Source organism: Protopterus annectens, chromosome 4.part0 (genome assembly GCF_019279795.1).
Source record: "Protopterus annectens isolate FY-2018-M chromosome 4.part0, PAN1.0, whole genome shotgun sequence".
NCBI lineage: Eukaryota > Metazoa > Chordata > Ceratodontiformes > Protopteridae > Protopterus > Protopterus annectens.
Window position 1 is genome coordinate 335,060,138 of NC_056733.1, and position 27,679 is coordinate 335,087,816.

A 27,679-nucleotide genomic window follows, 5' to 3' on the forward strand; every position below is an offset into this window, starting at 1 on the left:
TGGCTCCCCAGCATAACTGGGAATATTCACAAACTATTCTAAGGCTAACCTCCTGCTATTAACTGAGAACCTAGCAAAACTTCAAGCCCCTATAAACCATGAGAACACAACTACCTATGCAGAGCTGTTCACAGAAACCCTGTACAAGCATGCTAATAGCTGCATAGAACCAGCTGTACCCACCAGGAAGAAGTATAGAACTAACTCAAAAAACAAGCCACCCTGGTGGAATCACAAAATAAATCAGATGTATAACTGGAGGAGGAAAATCATGGCAAAAATTAGGAGGTGCAGCACTCAGTAAGATAAAAGCACTCTCATTAAACTAAACAAACAACTCAGAGGGCAAATAAAGTCTACCAAAGCCACATTTGAGCTGAGTTTGGCCTCCCAGGCCAAGAACAACCACAAAGCATTCTTTAGCTATATCTGCAACCTCAGAAACAATACACAATTGTGTGCAGAGCTCATTGTAAACCACCTATACTGAGCCAGAAGATATAACAAACTTCCTGGCCAATAAATTCAGCTCCAACTTTACTCCTCTCCCTCCTCAACCTTCCCTTAGGAAATATCATCAAATATAACTCCCTCTACTATTGCTAGAGAACAGGTCCTTAATGCTCTAAGACCAAGAACACTGCATCAATGAGCCCAGAAAATATCCCAGGATGCCTTCTAAATAGCATGAAACATGACCTTTCAGGGCCTCTGGAATTACTATATTTAACTGTAGCCTCCAAACAGCCTTTGTGCCTCATGAATGGAGAAAGGCAACAGTCATCCCTCTGCACAAAGGTGGGCCATCTACAGACCCTGGAAACTACAAACCCATAAGTCTCACTAGTCTTATATGTAAAGCCATGGAAAGAATTATCATAAAGATGATAAATAGAGATATAGTAAACCTCTAGACACTGGACCCAACCCAGTTTGGTTTCTTCAAGGGCAGATCATGTGTACTTAACCTGGTGGACTTCTTTGAGAAGGTCACCAAAGCAATGGATGAGGAAAAAATCATTCACACAGCCTACCTTGACCTGGTCAAGGCATTTGACAAAGTACCCCCCTCAAGCATTGTTGACAAACTCAAGAGGTTAGATACAAACCTGTATGTCACCCGGTGGACAGCCAACTGGCTCACAGACAGGACCCAGGAAGTTAGAGTTGGGGAGGCCAGTCACAAGTGTAGTCCCACAGGGATCACTCCTAGGACCACTCCTTTTTGGCATTAACGTCTCAGAAGTCAGGGCCAATGTCAGTGGTCTCTGGCTGACTAAACTTGCACATGATTGCAAATTAGGAGCTGTCATTGAATCTCACACTGACACAAATGTTCTCCAGGAGGGGCTGACACAGACAAACAACTGGTGTCAGAATCATGAACTAAAATTAAATGCCAAGAAATGCATAATAGTATCCTTTGGGAAGTCATCCATCCCTGGTAACTATCATAATGACAGCACACTCCTTAGAGCTGATCCACTAGTTAGGGACTTAGGGACACACATAGATAGTAATCTAGCCTTTGACCATCATGTGTCTACCGCAGTGAGGAAATCATTCTATGTTGTGCAACTTATAAACAAAGGTATGGCATCTAAGTCCAAAGAAGTCATTGTTCCACTGTATTCACCATTCATCAGACCTATCATTGAGTATAATGCCCCCTTTGGTATGTACCTAACCAGGCATATCCAACAACTGGAATGTCCACTGAGGTTCCTTACTAAAAGAATACAGGGCATAAGTAATATGTCCTCTGCAGACCGCCTCAGGGCCCTATCCCTGTATTCTGTCTCCTACAGGCTTTTGATGGGAGATCTATGCCTGGCATACAGAGCATTGCTAGACCCCACTCTGATAGACCTCCTGCATATCCACAAAACAAACAGTACCAGAATTACCCATTCTAAAGACTTAAACATTGCCTGTGATATAAATAGGACCTGCTGGAGAGATAGGTATGTATCCCAGAGACTACCCCATCTATGGAACAGGTTCCCCATCCATGTGAAGCAGAGTTCCTCCCTAATCCAATTCAAGTATCACTTCGACAATTGGATGGGAAAATGGAAATTCATCCCTGGTTTGGAACCTATGTCTCTGATGCAAACAGGTAACCTGTAAATGTTTCATCTCTGATGCCCATGCTTACACTTAACAAGGGTATCAGAACTTGTCAGATATTTGGGATGCATGTCTGGGCTTAAAAAGGCCCTTGTGTTCGTTAGCTTAGTAAACACCTATGAACCTATAAGGTTGTAAGAAAGATTAATAGTGCTCCTTACTGACTGTGATTGAAAAGGAACATTACTGCTTGTAGAGTTTCTCGTTAAGACTTATCTGGGGTTCATATGCAAATGCTATGCATCAAGTCTGCAGACTTTTAGATGCTTAGTTAATAAGCAGGCAGTTACTGTAGGGGAGAATCAAGCTTTGTACCTTATGTAGTTTAGGGAAACACCTTAAACATTATGTCACCCCCTTCTCCAGATGGCATCAAAGAGCCTTCCTGTATAACTATTGTATCTAAATCTCAGACACTGAGGAGAATCCCTAAGGTTCTTCCATTTAACTTTTTACAAATAAAGATAGAGTCTTCCTTAGATAAAGCAGTGGAGTTATGATCCTATTTCAGCAGCATTAAGGACAACAATAACTTTAGGGTTTAATACTGGGGGAGGCGAAATAGGAGTAAGAAACAAGTTTACATTGTTGCTGTTGCTGTCTCGGCTTTGCTCTAAGCATACATGACTAAGTGGTCAGACAATGATGTTTGATATGGTAGCTATGAAACAATATTAACTGTTTCTTCAGTTTTATTTTAGGAAGGCTAGACTCATCAAGCATTTAAAGAAGTGCCCAACACTATGTTAAATTACTGTTGCGTTTAGTAATACATGCTTAGTTCTTTCTTCCTTGTATTCCTAGTGGATGGTCTCCCCTGAATTTTCCATTTCCATTGGAAAAGCACCCTCCGTCCTCAGCCTCACCAGGCAAATAAGACAACTTGTCATATCCTCTAAGGGCTCCTTTGAGAAAAACTTAGCAAGTACAGCCAAGGATAATCATAAGGCCTTTTACAGCTATATATGTAGCCTAAAAGGTAGGACCTAAGCATGTGCAGAACTAGTGACCAATGGTATCACACACACACTGACCCTACAGATATAGCAAACCTACTAGCGAGTAGGTTTGCTGAAAATTTCACTCCCTTATCCCCTCCTAATTTATCACAAACCTTCCCCTAAACTTTACCACCATCCTACATATCTGAAGAGCAGGTCCTCAAAGTCATGTCCAAGGCAAAAGACACACCATCTGTGGGACCAGACAATATCCCGGGCTGTCTTCTAAACAAACAGAACATGAACTAGCATTACCATTAAGTACCCTTTTCAATCATACTAATCATAGCCTAACCACAGGCTTTGTTCCTGCAGAATGGAAAACAGCAACATTTATTCTACTCCACAAAGGTGGCCTAGCAACAGACTTGGGGAATTACAGACCCATAAGCCTGACCAGCCTCATCTGTAAGACTATGGATCACATAAATAAAGACACAGGTGACCTCCAAACCCTGGATCCTACCCAATTCTGCTTCATCAAGGGCAGATACTGCCTGTTAAATCTGATTAACTTCTTTGAGAATGTGACCGGGCCAATGACAAGGGCAAATTCATGCAGACAGCATACCTCAACTTGGCAAAGGCTTTTGACACAATACCACATGCAAGCATTACTGATAAACTTAGCAAACTGAATGGAAACCCCTTCATTGTAAGATGAGTTGCCAACTGGCTCACAGACTGGACATACACTATCAAAGTCGGTGACTCCACATCAACCAGCAGACCTGTTACCAGAAGTGTGTCACAGGGGTCAGTGCTGGGCCCCCTAATGTTTGGTATATACTTCTCAAAGGTTCAGGCCAAATCTAAGGGGTTGCGGCTGACCAAGTTTGCAGACGACTGCAAACTAAGTGCAATCATTGAATCCCCAAATTATATCAGTATACTCCAGGAGGGGCTAATGCAGACCAATGACTGATGTATTAGTCACGGTCTCAAACTAAATGCATCATCATTCCCTTCGGCACAAATAATCTCACTTCACACTATCAAGTCAACAACAATACCCTACGTACCCACAAAGAGGTAAGGGGCCTGGGATAACAAGTTGACTGCAACCTTAACTTCGACCACCATGTGTCTACTGTAGTAAGGAAGGCTTTCTACATACCACACTTGAATAGTAAAGACATCACCTCTAGAGCAAAGAAGGTTATAACCCCTCTATACTTGTCACTAATCAGGCCCATAACTGAGTATAGCACCCTGTTTGGCATGTACAGTACAAAGCACCTGCAGCAACTGAAGAGACCTCAGAGGTTTCTAACAAAGAAGATTAAGGGGCTCCAGCATATGCCTTACACAGACCAACTAAAGTGCCTGTCACTATACATCATATCATACAGACTTCTTAGAGGAAACTTATGCCTGACCTACAGAGCAATCCAAGACCCAAAGTTAATGAACTTGCTGCATGTCAGTAAATCAAATGGGACTAGGGATACCCATTCCAGGGCCTAAACATGGCCTGGGACTTAAATAGGACATGCTGGAGGGACATATTTATCTCCCAGTGACTGCTGCATCTTTGGAACAGGCTACCAATTCACATGAAACAGAGCACCTCTATAACACTGTTCAACAGGAACGTGGACGAGTTGATGGGGAACCTAAAATTTTACTGGGGTAGTGCCCACAACCCTCCTGGACATGGGGAATCATCACTAAATGCAATCTTGGGTATTGACTAGCATTTCCATGGTATTACATTGGGATGAAATGGCTAGGCATAAAATGACCTCCAGGTTGATAGCCTACCAATCTCTTGTGATCCTATGATCTAGATTTGATTGAAAAAAACTGATTAGTCATTTTAACATAAGCAAAATATATTTTCTTTGTCCTATTTTTCTTACAAGTTTGTGTATTACCTATTTGCAGAGAGCCTTCAATGTCTCATCATTACTAGAATCAATCTATTTTGTTTTTAACCTGCTTAATAGTGATTCACTCATATCTTCTTTATATGACTTTACAAATGTGAATACAGCGCATAAAATGTCAGGTTCACTTATATCACGCATTGAGTTATCTAACATTTTCCTTTAGCAGTGTTAAGTTTGGTAGAATTAAAATAGGCTTAACTGACATAACTGCATTGTTTTATTCATATAAACTTTGCAGTATGAGCATTTTAAAAAGAATTTGTGTTTTATTAAGTCATGAAAAATGACTATATGTATCCATTTTAAATACAGTAAAATGGAGAGAGAGAGAGATTAAAGTAAAATGCTTTTGTAAGTTTTAGTATAAGTCTGGAAAATGAATCTACATGCACAACTTTACACTAGCGGTGTTTTTTATACCAAAATCTCAATACTAACAAATTAAAGTAAGTGGAAACTACAACTGCACCTAAAACAAGACAAAACAAAACTAGCAATCTATATGAATTCAAGATGAGCTAAAACTTAAATCTATAAAGTTTTAGTTCCAGCAGTTTATCTAAACAGTTAGGTATGCTAATTTATTAATAGTTTGTATGTTTAGTTCATCTCAATGACAGTTTGTGAGGCAAGACTATGAATTCCATCTGTTGGATAGGTTAACTAACTCTTAAAGCAGGTGACTAAACAAATAAAGGTAGCAGAGATTATGATCTTACAACTTTAAGTACATAAATAAGAATAAGAATAACAAAGCTAACAGTAAAGCATTATTGAATAAAATATATAATTGTGGCTGTACAAAAACACATGCAGTCTTGGATCAGGGGATAAGTTTTAACAGTGAATACTAAGTGGTAGGCCACTTTATAGACCTGCAAGACTTATATTAGTAGCATTAATATGTAGACATAACAAAGTTCGGTTTAGTTGTCTTTCCAAGGTCCGAGGTTGTCTTTCTCTCAATGTAAGATGCAAGCATCCACCTTACTTGTGTCTATTTATGAAAGGATGCAATATATCTGAGGCAGAGCAGGATAATGGTCAAATGGGGCCCTAGACAGGGTAATGGATTGCTCCCCACCAAGCAGCAGCCCCCTCCCCAGCCATTCCAGTGTTCCATTACTTGGCTGTTTCTCCCCAGTTACCATAAACACTGTTCAGAGCTGTTAGTGTGCATACTACTTTCTTCTTTGCTTCTGCAATGATTACAGATATTTTGATTTAATTTAAAACTTTTATTTCAAATTTTATAGTATACTGCGGTGGTGGTGCTGCAGTAGCATTGTCGCCTCATAGCATGACGTTGTCCCGTTCGATTCTCAGCTAGAGCGTCTTCTGTGTGGAGATGTACGTGAATGGAGTATGCCTTCGTTGAAGGCTGTGCATCAGGACTGGTAACCTGGTATGTAAAAATCCACTACCAATCATTAGCGGACCGGAGTTCCGCTGTGGCGACCCCTAACCGGGAAAAGCCAAAAGACACAAAAAAAATTTCAAATTTTATAGCACAGAAACTGATAGTCATTTGCTAAACTAACGAATACAGTCTAACAATGAAAACAGATTTAGCAGGAACAGTATTTCATCTATGAATTTAATGACTGCTCCCCTTGAGGAATAAATTGTCTATGGTACATTAAAAAAGAATTGGTAGGCTCGTAATATCACAATAGGGGATAGCTGGCAAATCAACAACAGGCTCATAGTTACTAGGCATCTTATCCAAAGGAGGACACACTCGGGATTGCAGCACACCCACCACCCCATAAAGTGCAACACAGTATCAGCAATCCATCTACATGTTATGGAAGAAGGACCCACAGCCTTCTGTAACAAAGCAAGTATGCTACCTGTTGTGCTACTAAAACTGCTTTTAAACTTCATAGCATAAACACGGATGACCATTTGCTAAACAAAAGAGTTGAACATTGAAAACAGACTTAGCATGAGCAACTGTAAACTTCTCTTCCACTAAAATGTACAATTCCTTGAAAATGCACTTCTGATGAGCAGTCTGGTAGGATTCAGGCTCTTGCCTTCTGTAATCATGGTAAATGATTTAAGCCTGAGAAAGGTAATTAACTAGCCTGGCATCCCTTCCTAGGGCATTTCTCTTTTGCTGTCTCCCTCTCACACACACACACACACACACACACACACACACACACACACACACACACACACACACACACACACACACACACACACACACACACACACACACACACACACACACACACACACACACACACACACACACACACACACACTCTCTGGCAAGTTCTGTACCCTATCCATGGAATGAACAGCTTGCTCATTTCTCTCATGGCTGCAGCAAGTAATCTCACTCATCTCTCTCATGGCATCAAGCAAGTTTTTTTAAATTCCATGTGAAAAGCAGCTGCAGCAAGAAAGTTCCAATGTTTAAATCCATGTTACTATGCACACACAGATGTAGAGTGTGTTCTTAAATAAGAAATCACAAGCACAGATGTGGAGTGCATCCTTAAAGAAGACATTTTTTTACTGTTTAGAAATTAAATGTTGTGGCAGCCCTCTGGTCAGTCACCCCTCTCCCCAGGCCAGCGAGGCCTAGGCAACTGCCTAGGTTGCCTAGTGCTGGATTCATTTCTGATCTGAGGAGGAGAGTTTTGGTTGGCTGGTCTTGTTGTCTATCAAAGAAGTAACCACTAGACCACCAGAAAGAGCTATGAAATAACTAAAGATGTATTTCTCATGTCTGAAAAAGATGGGGACAGTGACCAAATTAAAACAAAATGAGTCATCTCGGAGACCTAAGAAAGGCATGAAAGAAGACACAAGACAATGTAAAAATCCAAAGTCTTCCTTTGGACAAAACACTACCAAATGCAAGCAAAACAGCCCAGCTAAGCAATCAAATATGAATTCCAACCCAGTAGTTTAGCATAGCAATAATATATTGCTTGGTGGGATTCCATACAGTGTATGTTGGTTGCATTACTGGATATTTTCCTAATTTAAACATTCATGTAGATGATTGTCATTGGTACATACTTGATCTTGTGTCACTATATGTATTTTCTATGATCTGTCTAATAGCTGTTATCATACAGACTGCTAAGTAACCTTTTCATGTGTTTGTGCTCTTCATAAGGTGTGTGTGTGCATACATGATCTTATGGCATTTCCTCTACTGTAAATTGTAGTTCTCTACATACTCTGTGTCCATTGACATAGTGTAGCGTCTTGCTGTGTTTGTTTTATAAACATCCATCTTAGTATGGATTGTTGCAAATTTATGTTAGGATTACAGGCATCACTGTCCCATCTAAATGAATCAACTTCCAACCCACACATACCCATTAAATTTGTATGTATGTTTTCTGACACGTCACCTAAGACGTGTATGAGTGTTTGTTTCTACTTCCTTCCAACTGTGTTTTTCACTTATGCACATACAGCACAACACGTCAAACTTTTCACCTCTGTTCATTGAGTTACATTTGCAGCCAGTGTTCATTTATGCACTAAATAGTAAAATCCATTGTGTATTATAGCAATAACTGATGACATTGGTTTGGTATATTGAAGATTTACCAATGGTTGATGTAGTTTAATCATGAGGGCAAAGCCTGAGTGATTAAATAAAGCCATCCTTGGGTAAATCTTCAATATACCACACTATGGAGTCAGTTATTGCTATTATACAACAACATTATTTAAGAAAAAAAATACTTTCCTTAAATAACGTCTTTGTATAAGAGCACCATGGTGCCCTTCTGCATTTTCTCTAGTATCCCGGGGTTTTCCTGATGTACTGCACATGCACACAGGAGTTTCATTCCCATGCTTATGCAGTACTTCAGAGCTGTATAAAGGAAAAAATGGGGAAAGGAAGATCTCCGTTGCTTTTTTTTTTTTTTTTAATTAAGAAAAAAGAAATCAGGAGACTTTTAATGCTTGGGAGAGACAGAACAGAAAAAAATAAAAGGATAATCAGATGCATTTCTTTAATTTTGCATAATGTACCTGTTTATCCATTTATTTTTCTCTTGCTGTCTCTCTTGTTCATTTGAGATCTTCGGTTTTGTAATTTATTTAAAAAAAAAAGAAAAGAAAATTTGTATCGGATATACTTATGGAAAAAAGTCAAGTGACAGAAACTTTTTTCCACTGGTATATTCTCAGATTTACAACAGGCACACTGGTTAGGCTGACCAATCAACATGCTCCTTTTTGAATATTAATGGCCAGTTATTGTATAATATGCAATGCAAAATAAGCATGAGTCTGTTGTAGTAGAATAATGACACACCTCAGCTAGGTTCGAGCACAAGGCAGAGAAAAAATCTCTGGGAACTTAATACGATAACTGAACTACCATATGACACGTTGAATTACCTTGATTATGAAACTGGACATATATAGAAAACTTTAGGCTAAGTGTATGCTTTTTAAAAGACCATAATGACATCTGCACTAATATGATTGAAGAGCACCCCACCAGAGACATACTCTTAACCATTTAGGGTATAGTATCCTTTCTACCAAATTATAGCATTCAGTAAAAGTTCTCTGGAATAAAAATGTGTGCTCTCATCTCATGGCTAACTTGGTGTCAACTTCATAGCTGCAACAACTTAACTTTTAACTTTTCAGCTACCTGTCTCTTTGGATCCCTTATAATGTTATCAAGAACTCACACAAGTATACCTTTTTAGTTGTTAATTAATAGCCATTTATTTTTATTTTGATTAGAAAAGGGGGCTTTTAATTTGCATGTTTTTATTTCACTTGGTGCAGTCATTACTACTTATGGAGTGTTGATCACTTACAGGGAAGCCCCACAGAAAAATGGGCCACACATGTAAATAATTTGTTATGCATACTTTTATTTATTTATTTTTTTATTTATTTTCCATTTGTTTACTGGGTTAGTCCGACTGGTCACAAGGTGACCGTTTTCAGTGGAGGCCTGGGGATAAAAGCTCCAAATACATAGTAAAAAAATATAAAAAAGAATAAAAATAATAAAAAAATTATATAAACATAGCTATTTTGTACAAAGAGCATAGAACATATAAAAAGAGTAAAATCAGAGTTTTACAAATGATGCAGCATACAATGGTTAGAATATTGGGAAACAAGTAAACAAGATATTATACAACAAATATACAACTCCTTGAACATAAATTCAAAAAGAAGTTTCCATAGCCAAACAGGGTCACAAACTAGAAATCATAACTATAAAGGTGGCCTAAACACTTGGTTTACAGTACTATGCTCTAAGTGAAACTACATAGTACAACTGTGATCTAAGGATGTTGAAAGTCAGGAACAGGTGAAATTAGTCTGATTCTGTACAGGAACATTTCCAAGTTTTGAATAGATCTTTTCATAGGGATTTGAAAGTATGTTTACTATTTAGACATCTAATGTCAGGGGCTAGAGAGTTCCAGGCCTTAGCAACTGCATAGGAATAAAGGGATTGACCTGAGCTATGTAAGCAATTGGCAACAGTTAGTAGGGTGGTATTGGAAGATCTTAGTTGATGCACAGCATTACAGAAGTTGAGCAGACCAGAGAGGGCAGGTATTTTATTGGGTTGGTATAGCAGTTAATGGGTCAGGAGAAGCTGGTTGTATTTTAGTAGGTTAGGGAGTTCTAACCAACAATCTCTAAATAAGTGTTTTCACTCTCTTTAGATGCATGCATATACGTTATAAATTCTTACCTCAGTGGGAGCATTGATGACAGAAACATTGTAACCATACTGAAAAGTTCCTCCAATCCCAGCTGCACATGTGGCCAGGAAAAGGTTGCATTTTTGAACCTGGATAAAATATTAAGAAGCATAAAAAACAAGGAAGTCTTGCTGTAAACTTAAGGTTTTCAAGTTCTGCAAATAAACATCATCACATCTCAAATAAATTATCTCAGTCAAAAATATCTAGCTTAGTTCTAAAAATGTCTGTGACTTTATCTTGTTTGAACTCATCATATGAATAATTCCAAATGTCTAGCACACTTTCATTCTACCAAGGCAATACCTGATCATTCATTTAGTTGTTTGCTTATTTACTTATTTATTTACTTGTGTTCAGACTTACTTTACTAATTATGGCTCCTGTATCATCACTAATGTGGCTGCTGTGAGACAGCATCTGCGTTATGATGTTAAAATTCTAATACAATAGCCTAAAGATGTGACCCCACCTCGGATGTTAATATGAATACCCACTTTATCATTCTCTGTCACACACAGTATAGAGCCAAATGGTGTAAAATTTCATTACACTTCAGGTATTTATCCCCTCCCAGGTGTAGCAGTATGGATTTCTTCTTTGTCTGTTACGTATTAATGTTTCTTGTTAAGCTCTATCGGATTATAGCAACATACCCTAGTTCATAAATATCATAAATAAGGGACTTGAAGAATGAGATGCTAACTTTAGAGCTTCTAGAAGTGATACATTTTAAAGTGCATCCCACAAATGTTATTGTTTGTAAGCCAAACAACAGACAACAATTGGAGTTACTCTGAAAGCAGAGTTTATAAAGCCAGCTAAACTGACTTTAACTCTATGAAACAGAGCACTTCTATGGCACTGTTCAAGAGGAACCTGGACAAGTAAATGGGGTACCGTAAATTCTTACCGGGGATAGAGCCCACAACCTTCCTGGACATGGGCAGTCATTACTAAATGCAGTCTTGTGGTATTGACTAGTACTTTTATGGTATTAAATTGGGTTGAAATGGCTAGGTTTTAAAATGACCTCTGGGTCGATAGACTAGTAATCCTATATGATCCTATGATCCTATGACAGGTTAAATATGGTCACTCCTTACCCTTTTTCTTTTATAATGTGCAGCACTACAGTACACTGTAAAGCGTAATATGTCAGAAAGAGAATCAAGATGTGAAAGAATTACTACATCTTTGCTTTGTGAACACTCCCTAGGATTACAGTTCCCCATCAGCACTTATGTTAAGAAGCAATCAGCCAACACATCATAAAATAGTTCTGAATCATTGTTTTCCATACTACAATTTTTTTCTGTAAAATGTACTTGCAGGTAAGCTCTTTTGTCATTGTTGACATTTTTTGTTATGAATGAGTCCATCTGAAACTGTGAAATGTCATTAGGGCAATTAGCAAATAAAAAATTGGACATTTTGTACTTTGCATCTCAGCAGAAGTGATTCTGTAAAGTAGTCTGAGCCTGACATTTGTAACAGTAAAACATTAAATTATCCCAGTTATTTCTGTTTCAACTATTAAAATATATAATAATTTGTTGTGACTTCCAGATAATACTATGTTTTTACTAAATAACCTGACCTAAAAAAATAAAAGTTACACATTAAATTAATGGTATGTTCATCTCCATCTGATGATGTAATACTTATTGGTATCCATGTATCTACTTAATATAAGAATTCAGTAAATATATAAATTATGCAATTTTAGTGAAATTATATTTAATCTGTTGGTTGCGCTATTCCTCCATTGTTGATATAAGGTCTGCAGTTTTGTGTGGAATGCCACCGTGATTATGAGAGCTTAACAGATAATAGTTTTCATAGCTCTCAATCTCTTAGTGCAAGACTTCTTAACAAAGGCCAACATGATGGGGGGGGGGGCAATGACCCAGAATTAGGGACAGATTTGACATATTTGCTTTTTAGAAACCTGCTTGAGTAACAATGGGTTGTGTAAAAATACATGTTCTGAAGGATTTGAACTCTGAAACTCAAATGTATGTAATTATTGAGTCACATCAGTCCAGAGATCATCCCAGTGATATGGCAAAAAAAAAAAAACACACAACTTTGACAGGGAACACACCAAAAGATATATAAGGCAAAAACTATACATTCTGTGAAAATCTGAATAGTTGACAGGTATGACAGTTAAGTATGTGGTCAGAACAAAGTACAGGACAAAGCATATAGTAAAGAGTATTGTGAAATCCCATTCCTGGCATTCTGTACTGAAGTTGTGCAAATGATCTGTAGGGGTACATGAACTGCAATGTAAAACACTCAGGGGAAGTGTGTGTGGATTGAATAGGGGCACACAGATGAACTGTAGGAATGAACACAGGGAAAGACGACAGGTGAAACAACCTAATGTGCAGCAGATGAGGGCATGTCAGTGGAAAACAACTGGAGCAGCAGCATCCATCAGATATCAATATGGTACACTAGGGACTGCACAGTGAAAATGTGTATTATGTGACTGTCACACGCTGTGACATACCAATGGTGAAGATGTCTGTATGAGATAAGCATCCTTACATGAACAAACCAGAAGACATCTGTTAGGGATGTTACATACAATTCAGATAGAGTGCATATTGTGAAGCTCTGCAAACTGATTTGCCTGAATATGAGTGTAATCTCAGCAGAGGTCTCCAACAAGTGGAACACAGGTAAAGGCTCATGGACAACATTAAAAGAAGCAAGCACAATCATGGACAATATCAGAATAATGCCATCAGTAATCCCATGTCTCTGACATAGCAAATGTGACTTAGAGTGATCAGAGATGATTCTGTACAAACACACTTGTTCAACTATTATGACATGCCCACACGTTAGGTAATCACGGACACTGTCCTAACACCATAACATCTGCTGGAGGTGTTAGGAGGGACGCTGCTATTCCTGTATGCGACATTATGATTAATACAGGCTAGTTGACTGGTGTTTATGGCATGTATATATATATATATATATATATATATATATATATATATATATATATATATATATAGTTTCACTTCAGAATCCTGAAATATCACAATCCTGAACTTCATAATCTAGAACCCAAAATCCTGAAAACTCAAAATCCTGAATCACAAAATACTGAAAATATACAGGATACAAACAGTGACAATATTCCAGTACAAGGACACAGAAAAACACATACAAGACAAAGGATAGCACTTTTCACCAAGTATGGGCAGGGGGGAAGTCCCCCTACACCCCTCATGTGGGGGATGTGCCCCCCACCCCCTGCTAATTAAATATATAAACTCCAAGACTGCACTCCACAGAAAAAAATGGCAAACATACCATCATATGTGTTCATGACTGCCTGTTGTAACCTTAGTAACATTCCCTTTTAACTTGATATACTACAACATAACTCATGATAGTGTAGTGAAGTGCAATCTTGGAACTGATATATTTAAGTAGCAGGGGGTGTGGGGGTGCAGTCCCCCACATAGGGGTGCAGGGGGGCTTGCCTCCCTGCTTATATATTGGTGAAATGTAATCTGGTTTATGTTCTCTATAGTCAGTATATGTATCCTGTGTGTTTTTCAGTCTTTTGGGATTCAGGATTTTGAGTTTTCAGGATTTTGGGCTTCCAGATTATGAAGTTTTCTGAAATTCAGGATTGTGATATTTCAGGATTCTGAAGTGAAACCATATATATATTACAATCCACACAATCACAAATATTACCCATGCCATTAATGTTGTCAAACAGTTATGTATGTACTGTGTGTATCAACGGAACATGTAGCACACATGCATCAGGTGTAACAACTTGATGGGGGTTCTGCACCATCACACAGTAATGCTTATGCCACAAAGAGAATACCTAGGTGAATACCTAGGTATGGCCAATATGATGTGTGATGGGTTCAGGCACCTAGGCAGTGAGACATTTCCTTGTGGTACATTTGACTGGGGACACATGGCTGAAGTGACAGCTGCAGAGAAATATGTCTGCTTGCAAATTCCCTGTCGGCAAAGAGAAGAATTTGTTGCCATGCCCACAACTTCAAGAACCAAAGTTACAGGGAGAAAACAATGTCCATGGTCCCCAAGGGAACATGAGACAGCAGGGAATATGGCAGGCATCAGCAGCAGGCTGGCCAGAGGGCATGCCAGTGGCAGTACAAATGCAGTGCACAATGGGCAGTACCTTTATAATCGGTGTGTGTGGACCATTACCCCCTTTACATTCTCTAGGGAACATTACCGAAAATGCATACTGGAGCATGAATGTGACTACAGTAGAATGCCTGATTTCCTCCATGCTGTAGCACACTTCTACATGTTGTAGTTACACAAGTATGTACTCTACACTGAGCACAGTACTCATTACTTCTTCTGCCTCCATGCATTTGGTTAATAAATCTGTGAGCATGGCAGTATGTGCTTCTCTTTGCCTACAGGGAATTTGCAGACAGACATATTTCTCTGCAGCTGACTGTCACTTCAGCCATGTATCCCCAGTAAAAATGTGCCACAGGGGAAATGTCTCGCTGGTTAGGCTCCTGAACCCATGTGTGACAGCTCACTGTGACAAAGGTAATACACTTCAGTTACACATCAGTGAAAGATGTGTAGGGATGTACATGAAAAAGGGTGCATTGTACTCAGTTATTGATGTGATGAAGACTGTGAACTGTGGAGGTATTATGGCCTCTGATGTGAATGTCCTTCACATACTCAGTAGTTGTGTTACATACAAGGGAGTAGTCAGCACTGTGCCCACATGCTGGTTGTTGTTCCATTTACCATCTACCCCAGGATATAGGTCACATACCTATTCATCTGATTATAGGGTGTGATATCTACATTATATTTATGCTGTTTGTTTTCCCTGACATAACAAATCTCCCCACGTTTTTATGTCATTGCAGGTGGTGTTATGGCTGTGGCAGCAATCTTTGGTGTATGTTGATACTGTCTGTATTATTCTAATATCACAGCTGGAGTCAATGATTGTCCACAGTCTATAGTCCTTCAGACAGCTGTTCAGACATGGGATGTGCATGTCGTCTGTGATGTCCATTACTTAAATAATGGACAAGAAAGGGACTAGCAGAGAGCCCTGTATGGACCTGATCACTGGACCTGAAATATAGGTCACTTCACTCATCTCAACATATTTAAATCCCACGTATGTGACACAGTGATCTAACCACTTGGTGATATAGGTGTATATGGCCACATCTGATAGTGTTGAGTGAATATCTCAGTGTGGACTTGTGTGAAATGCCTTGGGCTTGTCAAGTTCAAAAGGATGATAGCGCTCTCATCATGCATGCCTTCAATGACCTCTTTGAGGATATCTAACAGATGTAACAGACATGACGTAGCACTAATAACTCACACAGGTCTGTTGCACACAGCCAGGATATTAATAGTGTCCATTTAGTAAAGGTCCATGATGACATGTTGGTCTACCTCACAAATGAGGAGTCATGATATGTCTATACATGCATGCATTGGGTCCTGCCCCCCAACTCAGATGTGTGCATGTTGATGTACACCCTTCCACAGGAGCATAGTCTGTGTGCAGGGTGTGTTGAAGTGTGTATTCAACCATGTCAGGATGGTGTATGTGATGAGTCACGTGATAGGTGATTTGTGATGTTGTCAGAGCCCATTGATTCTGTGTGATAGGCCTGGATGAAGGTAAGACAGTGCACACTGGCTTGCCTCAACTGGCTTAGAGTTTGAACACAATCCTCCATGCAAGTATCATTGAGAAACTCTTCCAGAAGGGGACTAAACTTCATGTCACTAAATGGGTAATGAATTGGCTCACTGGAAGAACATATACTGTGGAAGTTGGTGAATCAATCTGTACCAGTAGAGCTGTTACCATTGGTAACAGGGATTGTTGCTTGGCCCTTTACTGTTTGGAATCTATTTCTCCACAGTTCAGGCTACAGTATACAGCCTTTGGCTTGCCATATTTTCTGAGTCTTCCATACTGGGTGCAATCACTGAGTCCATCTATGATGATATACTACAGGAAGAGATAACACAGACAAATGATTGGTGACAAACCCACATGGTCTACAAATAAATGCAAACATGTGTCTTTATTTTGGTCTTCTGCAAAGTGCAATTCCCTGCTAATTTCAGCATTGACAATGTCCTGCTATGCTGAAACTCAGTGATGCAAGTACTGAGAAAGCACATACATAGCAATCTGAACTTTGACTACCAAGTGTCCACACTGGTATTGAAAGCTTGTGTTGTGCACATCTTAAGTCATGCCATCATATTCAAATCTCAGGAGTATATTACAGCACTGTACTAGAACCTTATCAGAACACTAATATAGAGTATAATACTCTCTTTTCCATGTACCTCACCAGACATATGCAGCAGCTGGAGAGGCCACAGGGCTTATTCACCATGAAAACACAGTGCCTACAAACCATGCCATTATGTGTGTGGATAGACTGAAATCCATGTCACTGTAATCTGTATTGTATAGAATAAGGTGACTTCTGCCTGGCCTCCAGCCAGTCTCTGACTCTGTCCAAGTGGGAATAGTGCACATCCACAAATCAGCCTAGCTGATGACATTGGCAGAGTCTGGTGAGGAGACTATGGCAATAATAGTGTCCTACATGCTGATGTAAAAGGCTCTCTGTAATGTCAAGCAAGTGCACACAAACACCCCCTAGCTGACTTCAGTGAGAATAGAACCCCCACCTAAGTGCACAGACTACAGAACACTATACTTAAGGCAAGCACCACAGCTCACATCTGACTTGAAGTATCTCAGAGAACACTTTATAGCTGATAACATCAGAAGGGTCTGGTGAGGAGTATATGGCAATAACAGTGTCCCACATTCTGGTATAAAAGGCTCTCTGTAATGCCAAACAAGTGCACATATACACACAGCAGCTGACTGCAATAAGAATAGAACCCCTACTTAAGTACACAAACTGCAGAACTCAGTACTTTACGCTAGTACCACTCACAAGTTTGACATTTGTAAGACTGCAGGACAACTTATAGTAGATGACATCAGCAGGGGATGCTGGAGAGAAGATACTGGGAGGCCTGCATGAATGGCTGTGTCGGCATGTACAAGTATCAAAACACTGTCAATCCATGGGATTGGAGTAGTAACTGCAAGATACACACCTCTGCTCTCCTGGCTAGACACACACACACACACACACACACACACACACACACACACACACACACACACACACACACACACACGCACACACATGCACACACATGCACACACACACACACACTTGACAGCAGTGAGAACAGAACCTTTACCTATCTAGGTACACAGACTACAGAACTCAGTAATTTACACTAGCACCACAGCACAAGCCTGAGTTTTACAAGGCTGCAGGATTATTTATAGTGGATGACATCAGCAGGGCATGATGGAGAGAAGATGTTGGGTGGCCTGCATGAAATGGATGTGTAGGCTTGTGCAAGTATCACAATTCTGTCAGTTCATGGGATTGGAGTGGTAACTGTAGGATACACACCTCTGCTCTTCTGACTAGACACACACACATACACACACACACACACACACACACACACACACACACACACACACACACACACACACACAAACACAGTTGACTGGAATGAGAACAAAACCACCGCCTATCTAAGTACATAGACTACAAAATGCAGTACTTTATGTTAGCACCATACAGGCTGCAGGACATTTTATAGTGGATGATATCAGCAGGCCATGTTAGAGAGAAGATGTTGGGAGGCCCGCATAGGTTCATAGCTTCATAGGAGAATACTAGGAAATGGTCCTACAGCATGTACAAGCCTAGACATGTAAAAACACAACTACTTTTATTGAGCATAGCTAGATGGTCATTGTTAGCAGAGCAATTTTGTGCTCAGCACCAACTGCCCTTGTCCATTATGGACATAGGTGCCACCCCAGAGGTGAATTTGCCATCACCCATCAAGTTGTCAAGGTTGCACTTGAATAGAGTCATTGAGAACCACTGCTTTACATGCAGTGGGAGCTTATTACAGAGAAGTGGCGATTGCTGAGAGGTATATCTGTCTCCCCCACATGTTCTGTTTATGTCACAGGTAGGTTGAGATCCATGGAGCAGGTTATTCTTGTCCCATTTGATTTGCAGATGTCCAGTATTTTTAACAGGGCGGGTTTTGAGACTGCCCTGTAGGCCAGGCATAGGTCACCACTCAGCAGCCTGCATGATACTGAGTACAGTGACAGGTCTTTCAGTCTTTCCATGTATGCCATGTTTTGGAGGCTCTAGATTCTTCTGGTCACAAATCTCTGTGATTTCTCCAGTTGCTGCAGGTGTCTGATGAGGTACAGACAGTAGGGAGCATTATACTCAATTAGTGGTCTTAGAAGGGTTGAGTACAGTGGAGCTATGACCTCCCTGGTCTTGGATATGGTGCCCTTATTTATGATGTGTGCAATGTAGAACGTGTATCTCACCACTATGGACACATAGTGATTGAAGTGTAGCTCGCTATCAACATGTGTTCCCAAGTCTCGCAACACTGTGCTTGAGCTCACAGTGGTGCTATGCTTGTCATAATTAGCAGGGGTTGTTAATTGCCAAAAGGGACAATGAGGTATTGTTTGCTTTAAGGTTCAGTCTGTGAATTTTGTACCAATCATTTGTCTGTGTCAGTTCTTTCTGTAATATGTTAACATCATTAGTGGAGTCTATATGGATGCGCCCAGTTGACAGTCTTCTGCAAACTTGGTAAGCCACAGGCCATATACCTTTGCCTGAACTTCAGAGAAATAGTTTTTAAACAGTTAAGGGACCAGCACAGATCCTTGTGGTATTCTACTGGTAGGTAGTCTAATGGTGGAGGTGCAGTCCCCAACTTTGATAGTATGCATTCTGTTGGTGATCCAGTTGTCTATCCATCTAGTAATGTATGGGTTACTCTCCAGATGGGAGAATTTTTCTATGCTACCTGAATGGGGGATAGTGTCAAAGACCTTGGATAAATCAACATAGGTGGTATGACCTGTTATCTCTCATCCAGGTCTTTAGGGACATTATCAAAGAAACCCACTAGGTTTAATAAGCAAGATTTACCCTTGACAAAATCAAAATGGGTCAGGTCAATTGCATTGAAGGTCAATCCCTATGGATAAGGTCCATTATGATTTCTTCCATAGCCTTGCAGATAAGACTGTTTAGGCTTATGGATCAGTAGTGCTAGTTCTGCATGTTACCAGACTGATGTGCATTGCATATAATACAACATATTAATTTGCATAGTGTAATTGACATATGTGTGAAAACAGTACTGAGACACCCTGGTTGCCATGCTTGGGTGGAGGCAACACATGGCTGCATTGTAAATATGTGACATATTGTTAGAGAGGGCCTTCAATCAATTATGTTTCCACATATAATTTCATGTCATAAACAGGAAATGGATAGTAAACAGCACTAATACATAATACTATTTAGTTTTCAATAGCACAGCGAGCAACGGGTTTGCGTAATGGTTGGCAAAGTGTTTGCACATGCGAGATACACATTTCCATTATTTTCCCTGTGAATAGTTAAGCTGGGTGAAAATGTGAGCTGCATTGCTAAAAGTCTGAGAATTAGTACTGAGTCTATGAAACACATCTGCTGCTTAGCTGACTCTGTGGCAGCAGATGTAAATGCATTGACATATTTCTTTTTGAGCCCAGGTGATATTGGGTTCGAATCTAGGTGCATCTAAGACTTTTATATAAACAGTGATGCCTGTCCAGCTTGGAGGCTGTGAGAATCGAGTCCTCATCTCCTGGACTGTCAGCACCGCCCCTTACTCCATTGGCATCTGGAGTGCTTGATGTCTTCTCCTCCTACATACCATGAGGGAGGGCAGCATCTCCATCTGGCATAAGTGTGCACTAATGGTGTGGTGCACAACACTATGCACCATCTCTGGCATCTCCTGGTAGATAATGAAATCACCATCTCTGCCACTGCTCCCATAGGGTACCACTGCAATGCTTCCAGGGCCATACCACCTGAGGGTGCAGGTAGTGCAGGGGCAGCACAGGCAGTGCTGCCAGTTGGCTCCCAGATGTGCTGTGCTTTGGTGCTGGAGCCAGTGGAGTGGGGGCAGGCTAATCTAGTGAGGCAGGCCTACCTCGCTTGCTGTGTAGCATTTAGTGATGTGGTACACATGGATGTCATGGAGACATTTTGATGACACATAATAGAAAATAAAAAAAGAGAGATAAGGGTTGGGGTAAGAGACAAAAAAGAGAAATTAGCATCATCATATGTGACATACAATGCATTAACACAATTATACAACTCTTTTATCTGAAGTATTATATTTAGGTATATGTCATTACAGATGCACACTATTCTACACATTACTGAAAGTAATCCTTGAAATGTGCATACATTGCACATATAAGTGTTCCAATTATACAGATTGCAGTTTACAACATGGCATTTGTGCAACTTCTACAGAGTTTTTAATTTAATGTAAATATTATTAAAGAAATAATATTTTATAGTTGTGAATCATATCATGGTATTTGAACCCACAATCTATGACTACAGTCTAATATTTGACTCCTACAATTGGTTTGTGCTACAGACTAATACATGCATACTTGCTTTTACAGTTGGGATGTGCATGCTCAATTTGATACGACTGTATAAAAGACCTAAAAAGTTATCTTTAACTTTTAAAGCTACAATAACAGTTCCCTTCTGCTGCATACATACCACTTGCTTCCCTCAGTCTTTCCATTCAAGCAACATGAGCCTGCCTATTGAACTCACATTCAGTGGCAGCTGGGGAAAGAACAGAAGAGCATTATGCATACCAGTCTTGCTTATATTTAGCTGTGTAAGTCTTGCAAATACTCTCTTATTGTCATACTTGTGCAGCTGTGGGATGTCTGCAGTCTGAAACTCATTCAACCAACTGTTGAGGGCATCCCTTTTTTGCCTGTGTAGGTCATTAAAATAATGACTACACTGCTTTCTAGTGCATGGGATGCCAGTGGCACTGGATACAGCCTGGACCACACTATACCAAGCCTCAGACATGTACTGGGAGCCAGAATAGTCCCCCTGCAGACATCATTGGCTGTGATGCTTTACCAGGAGTCAAATAAATATTCCGGACTCCTGGACACTCCACCTCTGTCCCCTAAACTTGGTACCTTCCTCTCTAATGTCAGGCATGTCTACCAGCTGAATTAGAGCAATGCCTGCCAATTCCAGTTATCACGTTTACTGGTAGTGTGCAAACCCAAGCAGCAATGCCAACCACATTTGTGCAATGATAAGCAATGAGTAACAGTGCCAAGCATGAAGGAATGCAACTTTTTGAGACTGAAAGGCTAATCTGACACTGTCTGCTGATGTAGCCTGGAAGTATATATTGGAATGGAAGGTAACTGTTAGATGAGTTAAGTTTGCATAAATGTAATGACCTGACACATTTGCTTATTGCCTTTATACACTGAGGAAAATTGATTTTTACACTGTGGGATTCTAACCTAGACATAAGGGGCAACACATTTTCTTCCACAGCATTGATTTACCATCTTTGCCACAGAAGAATTGCTGCTCAAATATAGTCAGGGATTATACATAAATACAGATGACAGTTGGAGGTGTTACACATGTATGTGTGTGACCTGACAAGGTTATTTGATATAGATCCAGTTGTGTAGGTGTCTTGTGTAATGCAAGTTCAGATAACAGAAGTATACTTACAGAAATATATTAGACAGTATACTCTCAGTCATACATCTGGAAACACAATAATGTTGTCTCATCCCTCATATATAATTCATATCTGCTCTGCTATATAAAATATAATAAGTGAGAGTGAATATAATGGGAAGTGGAACAACAGTAAACATGCATGGAATATCCTGTATTAGGGCCCAGGACCATGGGGATGGCAGTCCTACACTTAAACCTGTTGCCACAAGAATGCTGAAATAACACTTGTCTATTTTTCAGTTCATTGCTATAAACTGCATTGTCACAGCATTAAAAATAGGGTGCACACCCTGTACTAGAACCCAAGACCATCTATACTCCAGCCCTACACGTAAACCTGCTGCCACAGGTCTAGTTACGTGACATTCCCTAATTTCCTAATCATTATTAAGGTCTCTGTGTCAACTGCTGCACAACACTGCTTAGCATGTTTGTGCGGTGCCCAACAGAATTAATTGGATGTATCCATTTTCAATTATTGTCTTAAAATGTTGCACTGACAAACCAAGAACCAAACAAATAAAAAACTTGAGTGGAGATCCAGGTACCCAAAAAGACCAGTACCAACAGCCGAGAAATATTACAAAATGATTTATTAAAATCAACAAGCAGCAAAAATAATAAGTGGTAACAATTTAGTGCTTTTGTCTAGGTAAATACTTCTTCAGAACTGCTAGTACATCCACTATTTCACTTAAATACTCACAAAATTAACACGTGATCAAATCAACCAATGGAACACCAGTGTCGACTTTCAAAAAATTGTGTGAGAAACTATGTTAAAATCCAAGAGACAAGCATGAAAATGCATGCATATAATACCAATAGAATTCACTAATGAATACCAGGATTATACAAATACAAGTATATGTTGAACACATGAATGTAAATTAAAACAAAGTATGTGTAAACTCCAGAACATTTAAACCATATTGTATCTGTGATAATCAACCCTCAAGACTCTTTAACTTGAGAATGGGGGTGATGGAAATACTTTCATTAAGGCCTGGGGGAGATAAAGCATCACATTTAAGAATCCATTTGAGTTATTTTTTATTTAAATGATCCTCAGTGTAGAAACCCCTTGGATCACTGTCCATGTGGTCAATCACCACAAACTTGAAAAAATGCCCCTCACAAGAAGAGATGTGTCTGTAAAGAGCATTAGTAGACCTTTCTCTCCTAATGTTATTTAAATGCTCATAAATTCTCTCCTTTAACATCCGACAGGTCTTCCCAATGTAAAAAGACTTACATTTTTGGCAAAAGGCCCCATACACAACTCGCCCAGATAGGCAATTGAAATGGCTTTTCACTTCTATTTTCTTATGCCTAATAAAGAATGAATCACAGCACTGGATATGTTGGCAGTAGTTGCAATGGTTGCACTTAATCACACCCTTTGGTCTATTTGAACCCATATTGTCCCATTTCATCTCCAATAAACTCTTGAAACACATACCTTTCCTAAAAACAATTTTTGGTTTAGTACCAAATAATTCAACACCTTCTTTAATAGAGGTGACAACTGGCCAGAATTTGTTAACCACTTCAAAAATTTCCTGACTATTCACTGAAAAGGTAATGACCAAGGAACATTCGTAAGGCACCTCAAATGTTTGAATACCATTGTTGTCATTTTGATCCATAATTGAGTCAACATGTGGGCCTTTTAGGATAGGGAGTAAAGGTTAGTAAAAACCTTTGTTCCTTTTGCCAAGGACTTCATCCCTGACAGACACCAATAGTTCCAAAGGGTAACCCCTTTTGATGAACATGTCAAGAACCTTGTCTATCTCCTGCCCAAATGTGTTGTCATCTGACACCATATGAGCCAGTTGTACAAACTGCCCTTTTACTACTGCTCTTTTTTGAAAAGGAGGGTGCCAACTGTCATAGTGGAGATAGAAATTTGAAAAGGTCTTTTTACGACAGATGTTAGAACAAAAAACACTCCCTACCTAATCCTTACTAACCATAACATCTAAGTAGGCTATTTGGTCGTGGTCAAAGGTATGAGTGAATTTCAAAAATCGGGTAGTGTTATTGATATATTCCAGGAACTCATTCAACTTCCTGACTAAGTCATTCCATATTAAAAAAATATCATCCAAAAAATGGATGAAGAATGATTAGTTGTTCACATATGAACTACTGATAACAAAATGCCTCTCTCAATGTGTCATAATAAGACTGGCAAAGCTATGAGCACAAGAAGCTCCCATTGCTACTCCACTTGCTTGCCTGAACAAATGTCCTTCAAAGTATAGGTAGTTGTTACTCAGGACAAGATCCATCAGTGTAATAGCAGTATTTATACTATTTTGATCCAAAATACCAATGTCAAAGAGTGTGCATTGGACCCAGTCCAATCCCTCTCTATGGGGGACAACCGAATATAGGTCTTGGACATCAATCGTTACAAAAAACACAATCTTTCAAAAATTCAAGCTGTGGTAATCTAGACCGGAAATCCCACAAATTTTTACATATATGTTTTACATGACTTGTAGATGGTTGTAGTAAACTACCCACATACTTAGCTATGTAAAATGTTTTACTTCTCCCAGCATCCACTATAGGTCTCAAAGGTGGATTATTTAAATGTATATTTAACCTATGAAAACAATTTAAAAGTGCTTGATGAGTTTTTGTTTAAGTTAAAAAAATTTAGAGCTTGAGAATGTTTATTTAAATGAATGCCTGAACTTAAAGATTGTGCCTAAAGGTTTAAGGGTATGCAAATACCCCAATAAGGTTAAAATAGGAAGTGAATTTCATGCAGAATTATTAGATATTTTTGATAACTGCGGTTTTGGAATTTTAAAAGCAATTATTAAAGAGAATGATAGGGAGATGGTAGGTCTCAATAGAAAGATCAAAGAAGTGAACACCCTTATTACGAAAGATTTATTATTTTCAGTAGAGGAAAGTAAAAAGAAATATTTTTTCAACACTTTTAGTATTGAGAGAAGTATTAACAGTATTTTTGAAAGAAAATGTAGGAAACTTGAAAGGAATGTTAAAGAATATAAAGAGAAGTCCCAATACCCTAAACCGAGGGGTTTTTACTATCAGAAGGATGGAGGTAGTTACCAGAATGAAGACATAGGACATTTGGAAAGTGAGGATTTAGTTAATGGAAGAAATGAGGACAGTTATCATGAATACCCCCCCTTAGAAGGTCAGAAAGAATTAGGAATAATCATGAAAGAAATCATCAAATGAATTTTCAAAAAAACTTCCATTATGGGGGGAAGGGTGTTGTGTACAACAGGAACAGGAACTATTAAGTAACTTGATAAGTTGCCCGATACAGGAAACATTAGTTAATGACATTAGAAAAGATGGTCACGTATGGATGAAAAATGGTTATAACATTTATAATTATAGTGGCTTGGATATTAATGAAACTCACTTTAAATTATTTACAAAAGGGCTGAAATTTGTCATCATAGATTTGAAACTTTTCCTTAGAAAGAAAAATTTGGAACTTCTATTTCATGGTAACAATATGGGGAATACTAATACAGAAGTTTTGAGGAGAAACAATTGAAAAATTTTGAAGTGTTAATGGAAAGAAAAATCAGGACTGAGCTCTCCAATAATTGGGTAACCCCTAATTTCACCAAAGATGAAACTGATTTATTGTATAATTTATCGAATGACCCAGGTATCAGGGTAAAAAAAACCTGATAAGGGTGGAGGGACAGTTATAATGGACCAGGTATTTTATGAAACTAAAATGATGGATGGGATAGAAAACGGGATAAGAGCATCTGTAAACAAAACAAAACAAAATCAAATAAGGAAAAAAGAAAAATTTGGCTGCTTTTGATGCTTTTTGCTTGAGAGGATTCTATTGATTTAATGCATGTTTAAATACTTAAATGTGGTTAAACCCAGAGTCCCTTGTATATTCGGGGTGCCTAAGGTTCATAAAGATGTTAACAATCCACAAATGAGACCAATAGTAGCCTCCGAAGGCTCTGTAACAGCACCCCTAGCTAAATGGCTGGACGAAAAATTAAAAAATGTAGTCAAGGAAGGTTCAGGTATAGTGAAGGACTCTTGGGATCTACTACAAAACCTCAATAAGAGCATTTTGACCATAACTATGGATATAGAAGGTTTACAATGGTTTGAGGAAGCCCTGGTTAATTTTGGAAAATTTAGTAATAATGAGTTTTATTTGATTCTAACATTGATGGAATTAGTTTTAAGCAACAATTTTTTGTATTATGAAGGGGAATTCTTCAAGCAAAAAAAGGGGGATATGGGGGGGCAAGATGTGCCCCTGTGTACACTAATATTATCCTTTCAGCTTGGGAGAACAAGTTTATATTGAACTCCCCGTACAAAAGTTGTTGGAAGATGTACAAATGCTACCTTGACGATATGTGCTTCCTGTGGATAGGGACTGAGAAGGAATTTATGATATTTTATGAATATATCAGCCAGTCCACTAGTTTCTTGAAATTTACTTATGTGATGGACAAAATTTCTTTAAAATACCTGGACATTTTTATAGGTAAGGGTGATGATAATAATTTTTATTCTAGAGTTTATAGAAAACAGAATTACTCTAACTCATTCCTAGCATATGATAGTGCACACCCTCCAAAAAACATAAAAGGAAAATACACATGGGGGGGGGGAGCCGAATGACTTCTAGAGAGGCAGATTTTCTTGATGAATGTGAAATATTAAGAGGAATGTTTTTGGCTAGAGGGTAACCTTATAAACTAATAAAAGAAATAGAGGACGAGGTAAAGATAGGAAGAACTAATAAATTCAAGCCAATTTTAGGTGTAATGAACTGGCAAACAGAACAACAGAAAGATGAACCATATAATGGTAGTAGCAACTTGGTAATGGACTTCAGTGGAGAAGCACAAAAAATAAGGAACATGATAGAGAAAGAATGGATCAAATTTGGTGAAATTTCAGATTTGACCAAATTATTTTCTTCCCCCTTCAAATGCACATTTAGAAAAGGTAAAAGTATTAAAAACCTTTTGGAAAGTAAAAAGAATAATGTGAATATTAAAGAGGGAAGGGTAGGCACCTTCAAATGCGGTAGGTGCAACCAATGTATTCACGTTGTACCCAGGGACACTATCTACTTAAAGAGTAGGGAT

The 27,679-nt window shown here is 38.9% G+C and overlaps 1 protein-coding gene across 1 annotated transcript in view; it reads right to left on the reverse strand.

Moving 5' to 3' along the window:
- The window catches only part of LOC122800250 (solute carrier family 2, facilitated glucose transporter member 11-like), a 361,259-nt gene extending 350,087 nt beyond the window's left edge, over nt 1–11,172 (reverse strand). The window contains exons 1-2 of the mRNA XM_044069741.1: nt 11,119–11,172; nt 10,743–10,841 (exon numbers count right to left, since the gene is read on the reverse strand). Of these exons, the coding sequence (XP_043925676.1) occupies nt 10,743–10,841; nt 11,119–11,172 (153 nt within the window). The remainder of the gene's footprint in view (nt 1–10,742; nt 10,842–11,118) is intronic.
- Nucleotides 11,173–27,679: the final 16,507 nt, after the last annotated feature.